Genomic DNA, 13,267 nt, shown 5'->3' on the forward strand with positions numbered 1-13,267 from the left:
GATATAATAAAGAGCAATAAAAGGGAAATGCAAATGTTAGTATTGGACTATAAAAGATTTGCACTCGGTTTCAAAAGGTGAGATTGATTTTAATCCATGCTCACCTGTCTTTACTTTCTTTTTCAAATGGATACTGACTTACTAGCATGCATGACATACAATTAACAAAAATGAGCCTGGTGGCCATGGCTTCAACAGGAATGTATACATATACACACACGTGCAGGTATCCAGCTGTAAACACGTGAGGACAAGTTTTCTAATGGCCTCACTGCTAAATATTGAAGTGAAACTGCTGCGTCTGCATTGAGCACGTTTTCTGTGACATAGTGTTTCCACAAAAATTAAGATTTCTCTATTAATACACCAGTCATTCACACTTCCTTAAAATAATCACTAAAACATTTGCAAACACACACAGAAATTACTCCCAGTACCCTCCATGTTGAGTTGAAGACAAGGTCATAATGCTTAGAAGGTAGAAATGTTGCAATTGTGCAGCCTCAGCATTTCAACTGTTGACCAAGCTCTGTGGCACACAACATACGGATACCCACAGTTACTGTTGTTAAAGCATTAAGCTGAAATTGCTTTTCAGAATGAAGCAACAGTTACATTTGCAGTGCGTGAGCCATTGCTGGTATAGTTAGTAAAATAAGGGTAACAAAACCGAGCTTGAGTAAAAGATGGAATAATTTTATTTGGTACTCACCGATCTGGTCTTCAGGAATAAGGCTCTCGATTGGCGGCTCTAGCTCGGAGCTCTGTCTCAGGTAGCTCTTCATCTGAGTGATAAACTGGCGGAGAGTCTGCAGCAGCTCCAGTCCCGAGGCATAGCCCTGCCAGGCCTGGGTGCCCGCACCCTCGCCCATGTAGCTCAGGTAGTCCTGCACCAGGCAGCCGAAGTACGAGCCTTTATCCCTTGACAGCTCCACCACCTTGCGGATCGCCCTCTTCTCAGGCGTCAGCAGCGAGTTGAAAACACCACTCATTTTGCGCAGGTGCCCTCGCAGAGCCTTCTGCAGGACCAAAGCACCGGCACTGGTGCGGCGCTTGGTGCGGTGGCCTGGAGGCACCATGGTCAGGTCCTGGTCTTGGTCCTGGTCGCTCTCGAGACTAACACCGTAGTCGGGCTCGTCTTCATCCTCGTCGTCCTCATCATCGTCGTCCTCCTCCATGCTGCAGTAAGGCAGGTGGGATGGTGGGAGGGAGAGGGGGAGGTGGGTGTTAAAGTCAGCCACAGTGGGGGGGCTGGGGTCATGCAGAGGAGGAAGGAAGAAGGCTGAGGACTGAGAGAAATCCAGGGAGTCTGAGGAATCTGTGGAGAGGCTCATGTCACTCAGTCGCTGGCCGCCACCACTGCATTCTTCGCCTGTTTCTTCTTCTTCTCCCCTTGCCACATGTGTCTGCTTGCTTGCTGTAATCAGTGACGGGTCTGGAGGAGAGCTGGAGTCTTGGGCAGGGGTTCTGGTAGCGCTGAGCTGAGTCATTCTGGCCCTAATGAGGGCCTTCTCAATAGTCTGGTCCTCCAGCGCCAAGTGGCACTGGGCATCCTCCTGGCTGGACGATGATGATGAGGCCTTGGCCCGACGTGGAGAGGAGGAGAGCGATGATAGAGAGATGGGCAGGGAGGGCCGGGGGATGGATATGGGGGAGCTGATGCTGAGTCTCTTGGGAGGGGAGGATGAGGGGCTGATACTAAGAGAGGAGCCCAGACGAGATAAGATGCTGCTACCTCTCTCCCTCTCCTCCACCTTCTCCTTGGGGACATTGATCCAGGAGATTTTCTCTGGCATGCTGTGCTGTCGGAGAAGAGGGGCTGAGTGCTGCGGCACAATGCGAGGCGGGGGTGGGCGTGGAGGTGGGGACCGTGGCACACTGTCTGCAGCACTTAGCCTCTGACTGCTGCTACTGGTTTGGCTGTTATCCTCCCGTAGCTCTGTGTTGCTGTGACCTGATCGGCTACTGTCGCTTTGATCTGAGCTACAGATCTGAGGACTGTCTCTACAAGTGTGTTGCGTGTCCTTATTGTTGGTTTCTAGGCTGTCATTAACGAGCTCCTCCCTCAAACCCTGCTTTGCTGTACCAGAGGGATTTGAGGCTGTGCTGTGGTCACCATCTGGCTGGTGAACCTTTATGAAAAGGGGGTTGATGAAGCAAAGTGCTCCGTTGGACTGGCAACACTCGAGCTCAGATGGGGTGCGAGTTCGAAGCCGAGGGCGCCCTGGTGTGGTTGCCAAGGAGACTGGTCTCTGAACAGGGGGAGGTGGTCTGTCGGGAGCAGCTATTCCTGTTAAGGAGACCGAGCCCTTCCTCTTGTGGCACAACTGAGCATCCCAGAAGCCTGTGTGAGACAGTGAGAAAATTATGCTACCAATAGTGTATTACGTGGACAGGGTGTGATACAACATTTAAGTGCGAAATTAAATATGTCTGGGCCCTGTCTCATACCCAGGGTTGACATAGTAATATGTGTTTTGAAGCCAACATTAAGTTGGCCAAACCTGGACCACAGACTTAGTAGCTGCCTTACCACCTCACCAGGTGAAGTACAATAAGTTCTCCACTGATTTAGCGTTGCATCCCATAAAATTGTTGGACTCATGATGGATAGTTAAAAGAGTATTAAAATCAATACAAAGGAACCAGAGATATCACCTTTATTCTTCCATGCATTTTTGTTCCTTGTCAAAACCCAGTGCCTGCTGAACATGAACTACAATGCAAGTGGACTGCCGACAGTTAGGTCAGAGACTTTGGTGTGTTTTGTTAGTGGTAGCTAATGTAGCCTGGAGTCTCTACCCTGCAGCAGAGATGAGCAGCAGGCGACAGAGGTCTGGTAAACTCATTTCTTTTGACCTCCACACCCCCAGGTTTTTTTCATTTTCAAACATGTAGTCTTCAGCCCCATCGGCATAGACAACATTCACATGCACAAAATAGTCACGTTTTTGCACTTATTCTGAAAAAGACAACTTTCCTACTAAGCTGTTTAAATGGCGAATGAAAATGAATATTCCACAAATATTCATGTTTACATGCAGCTATGCATACTGAGAAACATAGAAAAGTAGACCAACTGTCACTTGTGCCAGGATTTTTTCAGAGTTTTCCACTGATGGCGGAGTTGTTGACCATGCAAACATAGCCTCCCTTTTTCATTCCTTCAACCACCTTTCTTGAAAAGGTTGACATTTGGATATTTGCACATAAGTTTTTCATAATCTTTTAAAGTATGTTTTTCCTTCCTAACGGAAATGTGGGCTTTTCTTTTGGGCATGCATCTCCACCCCACTCTAAACTGTTGGTTAGTTGGTTTATGTAAAATGCACAGAGCTGACCATAAACAGAAAAGAGGCCGTGTGTAACAAACTGTGGTAAAAATCCTTAATGAGACACATATTCCTAATGCACTGTAGACATGTCCAAAGAATGCTCCTAAAACTTGAATAATACTAGCATATCCAACGTCTTGATTGGAAAATGCTACATTTGGAATATCCAAACGGAATATGCTGTGAACATGACCTGTATCAAATTCAGAATACTGTCATATTCTGAATAGTACTGGAATATTAGCGTGGATGTAATTGTATCCCATGACTCAAGTGACATCATCTGAGGACATTTATCAGATTTCAAACAGCTCCCACTGAAGACACTAAAGCTTTTACACAACTTGTCTCACATACACAGTGGTACACCTCAACATCTGTAAACAGACTTTGATGTGTAACATCGCTTAAGTTCACCTTTGACAAACACCAACTCCTGTTATTGTCAGTGCATCATGGAACATTTCTAATAGCACGGATTGTCATCGCTATTGAGGATCGACAATCAGAGGTGTAACAGGGCATTCAGCATAAATGAATCAGTAATTACAGGCCATTTAGTTGATTACACACTTTATTTTGGTTTGGTAAGCTCCATGAGCTAAATAATTATACCCTAATTAGTTTAATAGAGTCTAATACAGTAGTTATCCTGAGTATAGTCTACTTCAGGGCACCCAAGAAAAGCAATTGACACGTGTTCCAATCTTCCAATCATGCAAATGAGACCGGCCCAGCTCACAGCATCAAACAAGGGTCACCATTGTTGACAAAGATTTGCTTGAAAATACCTCCACTGACCACTATTACTCATATGTGATGGTATCACCTAGGAATGTCAACTACTGCAACTAAAAACAGACGGAGGTTTAAATCCTTCTGCCCGTGGTGTTGGAGCAGCCTCTCACTGCAGATTCAGACTGGGCTAAAGACATATTTTTCCTTCATATTGTGACGACTCCTGCTCACTCTGCTTTTGTGTGTGTGTGTGTGTGTGTGCTGCCATCGGCGCCACAGGATATAAAAGTTCCAGCTTCCAATGTGACTTCCCTTCCCTCTCTTCCCTGTGTCTGCAACCCCTTTTGCTTTGCTCAGCCCTTTGTTTAGGTTTTTACTTCACAGCAGCTTACACTGCATTATTCACACACATCTGCATGAACACTACGTTGTATGTGAACACAACTCACACACAAATTTAACTCTCAGTTTATCTTATTTGTTATAATAAATAACTTATATGGCACCTTGGGTACGGTCCGGTTTTAGTCATTGCCGGGTTATGATGAATCAGTTTTGGAATTGGGTTGAAACAATGTTCATGTATATGTAATGTGACTTTGTGTATTTCAATTACTTACTAAGCATATGCTTAGTAAGTAACTGTTTGATTCCAACAGCATAAAAATGTTTGATTCCAACAGCATAAAAAACAGCCTGTAGGTGATTCGTGTTTTTCAGAGTTACGTGGAAAGATCCCCCCCCCCCCCCCCCCGGCAGCAAAAACTATATATATGCTGAAAAATGCTTAACTTAATTTACGCCAACTTAGATTCGTCCCCTCATCCACTCCCACTGACTCAATACAAGTCCTCCAATTACAACCAATCTTCAAAAACCTCTAAATGTTGCTTCTTGTAAAATCACTGCTGTTCACTTTTGCAGAGTAGGGAGCTGGGAGCAGGGAGCTTTTTTACCGGCAAACAAGAAAGAAGAAAACAGCACTAAACTTCTATAACACAATAAGTTGTTGAACCTTTAGAGTCCAAGCCGTACCAGACACAGCAAAACAAGACAGACACACACCAGGGGAACAATACTGCATGAGGAATATGAGTCCCAGACACAGAGCAACTCCTTCACAGAACTACAGAGCAGAGAGAGCGGCAATACTCACGGTGATCCCAAAGCTCAGTGACACACAGGCAAGCTGTTGATCTCAGTCTAACTTCTCTGATAGTTTTGCAGAGGATACACCGCTGTGTCGGCACAAGCTGAAACTCGACTGGCTGTGTTATGACTCACTTCTGTTAATGAGTGTGTGGGCGGGCTGTTAGCATTGTATTCCTGCCTCCCTCTCTTCCTTTCAGTGGAAGTTGCGTGGTCTCTCTCACTCTCTGTTGCTCTCTCTCTCTCTGTGACACACTGAGACCCGTTTTCCTATTTCCCTCCCACTCTACTCTTGTTTACTCTCTTTTCTGGTCGAATCATCTTTTTCCTCTGGTACATGCTCTGATACTCATTACTGTTGTTAATTCTATGTCATCATTCTGTTTGTTGAAGATATTTCAGTATTTGGTTTTATGACACTTCTAATTCCATGAACATGTACATGGCATGTTCACACAAGTATATGCAAAGCACAGCAAAAAGCTGCTGTACTGTGTTCAAACACACACACATACCCAGGACTTAGTGCACAGAGGAATGTGGTTTGGTGTGTTTGATGTAAGAACCGGGAAAGTCAAGGTTGAGGCAAAGGCAGCTGGTAGAGATATATGCCAGCTGAACTGGAGCCAAAAATAGACAGAGCTCACACACTGTAAAGCACATGAGGTCAGTCACTTTGGTTCTTGTGCAGCTGGGAATATTTCATAAATGTAATTACTGACTGGGCTTATGTATAGAACTGGGTAAAAATGGGTAGATCAAACAAATGTACTTATTACATGCTAATGTGGGCTGTAGATTTGACTTTGGTAACCACACTGCAATACTTAAGCTGAGTGATAAAAAGCAACAAGTGCTATCACAAAGGTCAGAAAATGAGAACTCTTAGCATCTCTAAAACAAAAAGAGGTAAATAATCTTCACTGATATATGGCTAAGTCTTCCAGTTTTACTAAGCTGATTGCTCATCATGACTATAAAACAGGCTACTGTCAAGTTTATTGTATTGTTTATTGTTATTTATTGTTCTGTTATTCTTCTTCAAACTGTGTGGCTTTGAGGTGGATTATATTGTCTCTGCAAACTGTTTATAGTACATTTTGGGAAATATCAGGAGCAAATGACTTCCAGGAGATGAGGCAAAGGTGCAGCAGAGCAAAGTAAGGTAGGTCTCATCGACCCCTTGGTCATAAGCATCTTGAGATTGGAGTTGCGACTTTTAAGAACTAACCCATTTCTTTAACTTTCTAACTCATCAGTATAGCCCACTCCAAACTGTGTAGTGACAGGAAACATCAGCATATCAAACTTTGCTACATATGGGATGGCTTGCATGCAGTTTGGCAATGAGCAATACCAGAAACAATGCCATAAATACAGAATCCCACCTGTGCATTTATTCTGCAAGCAGCACTGTCAGCAAGTCACTAGAAACAATCAATCATTTTTACTTGTCACATGTTCCCACATAAGGTACAATTTGTTTCATATAGGGTTCAATTCCAGTGAAATGCATTTAATGTATTTGTTCTACTAAACAAACTAGAATTACCATCGTGCTGTTGTATGCCTCTGCAAACCAGTAAAGTTGTCTGTAAAAACATGGATGCTTCACTCACATCTTCTAGCACAGCTCAGAAGATCTATTCAATCAGCATAGTTTCAAGATGGACCCCCAGGATTAGAGTCACCAATTAAGTATCTGATCAAATGTCTCCCCTTCTGTTACTGAGTCAAGGCCCGAACATACCCGGGCGGAGCGTACGCGGAACGGACTCTGCGGAGGTCCGCAAGCCCTGTGCGCGCAAAGCTCAGATTTTACGACCGCGCGGACTCCGCTCCGCGCACCAGTGACTGCTCGGCATGTATTTTTCACATCGCGGGGATTTTTCATGGACATTTTTACAGGAAACTACAACACGGAAGTGCGCTCGACTATGAAAGCCCGAATGACTGCGGACATTCCTCGCAGAGTCTGCTCCAAAGGATCAGCGTAATCAGAGGCAGCGATTGCATTCCGTACACAAGCACACAGAGAGAGAGAGAGAGGGAAAAAACACACGACTTGTCGACTCCTCCCGGGGGGTGTTGACTTGTGCCACTGACGTCGACACGTCGACAAATCGACTTTTCTGTTAATGCCCTACTGTGAAATTTTGTCGAAGTGTATGGATTCTGGAGTTACAGCCAAAAACATGTTTCGTGAGGTCAAAGTGACCTTGACCTTTGACCTTCAACCACCAAATTCTAATCAGTTCATTCTTGAGTCCAAGTGAACATTTGTTCTAAAATTGGAGGAAATCCGCTTAAGGTGTTCTTGAGATATTGCATTCATGAGAATGAGATGGATGCAAGGTCACAATGCCAGATCTAACCAGGTCATTGTTTAGTCCAAGTTAACATTTGTGCCAAATCTGAAAGCATTTGGTCAAGGTGTTCTTGAGATATTGCATTCACAAAAATGAGACAGATGAGGTCACAGTGACCTTGATCCTTAACCACCAAAATCTCAACAGTTCATCCTTGAGTCCAAGAGGACGTTTATACCAAATTTGAAGAAATTCCCACTTTTTGAGATATCACGTTCACAAGAATGCAATGGACAGACAGGCGGATGGACAACCTGAAAACATAATGCTGCTAAGGCATAATACAAATTCAACATAAGCTGGGTTGACAGTTCATTCTTGATTTAAGAATAAGTAGTTTGACAAATAATCCAAAGGTCCACTCACAAGCTTCTTCTGGAGCTATAAACTGCATCTTTCTGCCATCATGAAGACAACTTCATGACACTGAGTCTAGCCTTTTGAAGTTTTCTTGTTTTTTTTTTTTTTTTGAAAGTCTACAGGAACTAATGCCTGAAGCAAAGTTTATTCTATCGTTCAGGTTACAATACTTTTACACATTCTCTTGTATCCTATATATTATTGCTACTTAACTCATGATACGTATTTGATATTGCTTTAGAAAAGGAATGCCAAAGTAGTAAAAATGAACATCCCATCGGTTCAGTCAAAATACAGCAACTAAAAAATGTTGGTAACTGTTGCTACAGAGACTGAATGAATGTAACTAATAGTGCCAAAACACAGTTTAATGACAATGACAAAGAAAATGAATGTATTGGATGTGGATCAGTTACATCTGGCTGATACCTGATCCACTGAATTAGATTAGTATCAGCCCTGGTGCCAATCCAGAGGACTGGATCAGTGCATCGCGTGTAAAATAATCCATCAAAGCACAAATACAAACTAAATAGTAAGGGTGTCTTTAGTAAGGCCCTCTGTCAAAATCAAGTTTAAATATCTAATATTTTGGTTTGATGGGGGTTTATTTTAATTATGACAAACTGACCTAGAGCTGACTAATATTCCAATATAGCAATGCTGGTTGGTTTCTGGGAATGTCAGAGCTCCATAATGGCCAACAGGCCATTTTTGCACCATGGTGGGTTAAACTGGCCCTGCCAAGCTTCTAATTCTCTAAATTAATAATTTTAACAAACAAGCCTTCAAAAGGCATCACAAAAGAAAACAAACTGCAGTCATTACAGGGGGGACAGCCATACAACAGGTAATAAGACACTGTGAAGACGTCAGAGTCAACAGTACATCTTTCCCAGCCATTAATGTTGCTTGTATGTACGTCAGAACTACCTATTAGATCAACTATTCATTGCCGCTCAAGTGTCTTCATAGACACACAAAACCCACCATTGTGTCACCTCACCAAACAGCAACCCTTTTATGAATAAGAGGGAGTGAAAGAATGTATGTCTGTAGATCATTTGAGACCAAAGAGAGTCTCATCAAATCATCATGTGTCATCTTGAACTCTTTAAGAGACTGTCAGGCTGAGGGACACTGGACGTCTGACACAGTCAGCCTAGTGTACACATGATAGCTCAGAGCTGAGTCACAGCACAGCCTGAAAGGACACAAAGGTTACACTGACAGCTGAATTCACAAAAGGGTTGCGCAGCTTTTGCGACTGCTAGTCCTGCAAAAACAAGTTAAAAAGCAACCATGTAATTCTCAAAGCACCTGCAAAGGGTGCTATCTGCATGTATTTAAATTAGGTAATACACATACATTTTACACTAAACTGAACGTTTTATGCCAATGAGACTCACTGTAAAGACAGTCCCATTAAAAAAGATCAGCGCTAATAGCAACACAGAGTTACAGTGAAATTAGTAACGTCTTTTAAGAGTTGGTGGTGGTAAAACACCAACAGCACTGACAGACTGCAATATTAAATCTCAAAAATGGTTTGTCTCTGTCACGTTTAAGAATGCTGCCGCATCTCATTGGTGAGTACCTGTAGCTTGCAGCTGTTCAGCCTACTGTGTTCTTGCTGCAAAGGCAGCAATTATACTTTGCTGCGTGGATAATTGCAACCAGATGCAAAAAAGTTCAAACTGCACTCAGGTGCAAAACTTAATTGGTGTGTTTGTGCTAAAATATCATTAATGCAATATCTTTTGTGAATCTGGTGTTGAGATGAGGCAGATAGTGGTTGCAAGTGATGCACAAGTCATGGTGCTATCAACACAAAAAAATCGCCAGAAACAAATGTTGGCATTGTACGTTTCTACAAACCACAGATATGTTACATTTATAAGTTATTATGAAGCGAATCATTTGAATCCTTACATTTAAACAACACTGTGGTTAACCTGTGGTTATTCTTAGGCACAGTAGCCAATTGGTTATGGTTAGGAAAAGATGTTTTGGCTTAATTACTTGATTTCGGGGGCACAATCCCCGCTGGCCAAGCAGTGATGAATTGGTAAAAAAAAAGAAGAAGCTTTTTTGTGGCAGTATTCACACTAAAAAAATACAGCAACAGGTTGCTACTCTACACCCACATTTGGTGCCATAAACCCACTGGAAACAACGCAGTGATATGCTAAATCACAAAAGGTTTTGTTTTTCGTCCTGAATAGTGGTTCACAGTGGTCTGCAACTTGGTAGATGTCCATCACCATCCACCATCTCCTCCACTTCCCGATGACAAAGTCAACTGATGTACTACGTCAGCTCAGAAAAGTTGATGTGATATGTCTGAGATCTTCAAATGTAATGTATTCGTGGTTTGCAGAAACGTACAATGCCAACATTTTCTTCTGGCATCTGGGCTGACCGCAATCCGGTCTTTGTAAATTTGCTTATGAGTGGGCTATGAAAAGGGTGATGGTGTGGAGGATAATTCCACCAACATCTGAATACTTTAAAACCACTATTTTCACCTCAACTAAGTAAAAAAGTCAATAGTGTAAATAAGAAGAAGCAGGTAAAAATTAAAATAATATTTGCTCTGTTAAGATTTAAATACATAAATTAGTTTTTAATGATGACAATCCATGATCTTGTTAACAGTAAAAACTGACTTCACCCTCTCTTGAGATGGTGTCAGCTTGTATCATTGCAAATGTCCAATATTTTGTGGTGACGGCTGTAGAAGGTTGAGGCCCTCCACAGCTAGGAGAGAGGCAGTCCTTGCCCAGCTGAACAGCACTCATCTGGGCCTGGAAGAAGCTTTTGTCCGTGGGGTCGAGTCATTTAGCACTGCCATGCCAGTTAATCCTTCGAGTAGGGGGGAATGTGGTTGAGATGAGCTTTACGAGTGTCACGCCTCGGGAACATTTTTTTTTTACGCACAACAGATGTGGGATGGAGGAAAACACTCTACTTTTCTAAATCAGCAAGAAGCTGAGGGAAGTGCACAGATCAGTTTGACTGCAAAGAAGTGATGAAATATCCCCAATAACTGACTGGAGAAGTGTTTCTGTTGATGCAATAAAGGAGATTTATAGTAAACACAACTCAACATGAGACTCTGCTCACATAGATGACATGGTAACCTTTGTCTGTGGTTGTTTGCACTCATCTCTCTCTCCTACCAAGCTACATTTTGACTACTTAATATAACCATGGGATCACCTAATAATGTACATTTACACACTGGCTGCCATCAGTTCACAGTATGCCCCAGTCGCATGCTTGTTCCCCAAATATGTATCCAAATTTTATAACAAACCTGCTCCAAGTTTAGCAACCTCCTCAAGATCAGCAGACGTTCTGGCTGAAGCAATGGCTTCTGGAAGCTTCAGAGTGAAGGGCAACACGTCCCTAAGAAAAGAGAAAAGACCGAGTGAAAGTGAGAAAGACTTGGTCAACAGCGAAAAGGAAAATCGAGTGAAAGAGGGCGGGACAGAAAGCCCATTCCAACAAGTGTGTGATTCACTGTGTTGGAAAAGTGGAGCGTGGCGTAGCCTGGGTGTGTGGTGTATATTCAACCACACAGCCAGAGGGGAATGTGTGCCCACTGCTCTCCTCCCTGTGGGCCTTTTACAAGTTTTCCAAAGGCCTTAGTCAAACAAACCTGAGTGATCAAAGCTGAACATTTTACCTACAGATCTGTGATGGAAATAATCTCTCGGTGGACACTTTAACGGAGATAAATGACTGCAGCTGTTGGACTGTTGGGTACATGGCTACCAAAAGAACAGGGAGTGACATAAATGTGAAATGACATTTGGGTATTTAGGAAACAATACAAGTATTATGAAGAAATAAATACAAGTAATATACAGTAGAGTGTAAGTTATTAAAACACTAAGCTCTGTTTCTGACCTCTAGCAGCACCACAGAACAGTTTTTTTATGTGGCCTACCTGAAATAAAATACCTTTATCTAGAAAAACTCATCTTTGTTTTGCTATATACTGTTGGCAGGGTGTGAGCATTTCACTCACATTTGGGACCACAAATAGATATGTGTGAACTGTAAATATATTTAGGAGCATGTATGTAAATAAGCTAATGCCAGGGTGTGTTCACACTTGGACACTTGCAGATGCATGGTAAGTTTCCCACCTTAGAATTTGCTACATTTTTGTTTTAATTAGTTGTCTTTTTTCTTTTGGTAATGGAGCACACATGGCCTTTGACATGGACAGTGTTTTCACTGGTAGTGTTCTGTTGTGGCCGTCACAGTTAAATCTTTGCTGCCACCACACACAAAAAAAAAGGAAAAAAAATGTAGTAACTGAATGTAACTTCAGTTCTATGAGTGCAAGAACTGCACGGAGAGGAAGCGGAAGTGAGACTAGCGATACGACTCATGACCAGACATTATAGTTTACAACTAGAATTAACGCCTCATGGTTATATGCCTCTGCGAACCAGTCAAGTTGCAGTTACATTTTACATCCATGCTTCATGCAGATTTGTTCGTTGTTTTTGCCTATTACTAAAAAGCAGCTCTGTTATGTACTCTTGAGCTGACGAGACTGAACTCTCTCCACGGTCTTTCTGGATTCAATGGAACACTTGAAATAGTTCCTTTAAAACACCTCAGTGTTTTTGGACTGCCATAGAGTTTGCTTCACAAGGAATGTAATATCTAATAATATTAGACAAAAAACAAAGCAATTTCTCTTTCCTACCACAGATACTTCCGTATTGCACATGTAGCTTGTATCCTGTATAAGGTTTATTGGAAAAATGTTTACCTATCCATCAAGTCAAAGTTGACTGACAGTGTTTCCCTGATGTCGAATTTTTAATGTTAAGAAGCCCAGAAATTCACCAGTGTTTTTGTTGTTGCTGTTTACATTCCTCCTGATGATTCAAAACACACTACTGTTTAAGTTGTATTTGTTGGTTTTCTTGTGTAGCATGAAGGAACTACAACTGCATTTCCTGGTGCAACCCTGTGTTGCACAATGACAATAAATTACCTTTGAACCTTCTGCAGTTTAAAGCAATTCAAAGTATAAATAATTACATAATTATCAAATAAATAAAGTTCAAAGCAGAATGTAGTTTTTTATACTGAAATAAATTAAATAATTTGCTTGTAAATGTCTCCTTGTATTGTATTTTTGAGGGAAAAAAAAAAACATTATTTGATGTTTGATGTTTATCTCCTAGATTTTTCAACTCATGAGCACATGTGCTCATAAGTTAACTGTTTAGAAATCACAGAAAAAGTTAACACTAAAGCCTGACTGGTAGGTAACATTTCAATGAT

The 13,267-nt window shown here is 42.0% G+C and overlaps 1 protein-coding gene across 1 annotated transcript in view; it reads right to left on the bottom strand.

Moving 5' to 3' along the window:
* The window catches only part of LOC117248433 (ras and Rab interactor 2-like), a 62,785-nt gene that overhangs the window by 12,454 nt on the left and 37,064 nt on the right, over positions 1-13,267 (bottom strand). Inside the window, exons 7-8 of the mRNA XM_033613511.2 lie at positions 11,271-11,362; positions 713-2,344 (exon numbers count right to left, since the gene is read on the bottom strand). Coding sequence (XP_033469402.2) covers positions 713-2,344; positions 11,271-11,362 — 1,724 coding nt within the window. The remainder of the gene's footprint in view (positions 1-712; positions 2,345-11,270; positions 11,363-13,267) is intronic.

The sequence above is a fragment of the Epinephelus lanceolatus genome, chromosome 17 (genome assembly GCF_041903045.1).
Source record: "Epinephelus lanceolatus isolate andai-2023 chromosome 17, ASM4190304v1, whole genome shotgun sequence".
Lineage (NCBI taxonomy): Eukaryota > Metazoa > Chordata > Actinopteri > Perciformes > Serranidae > Epinephelus > Epinephelus lanceolatus.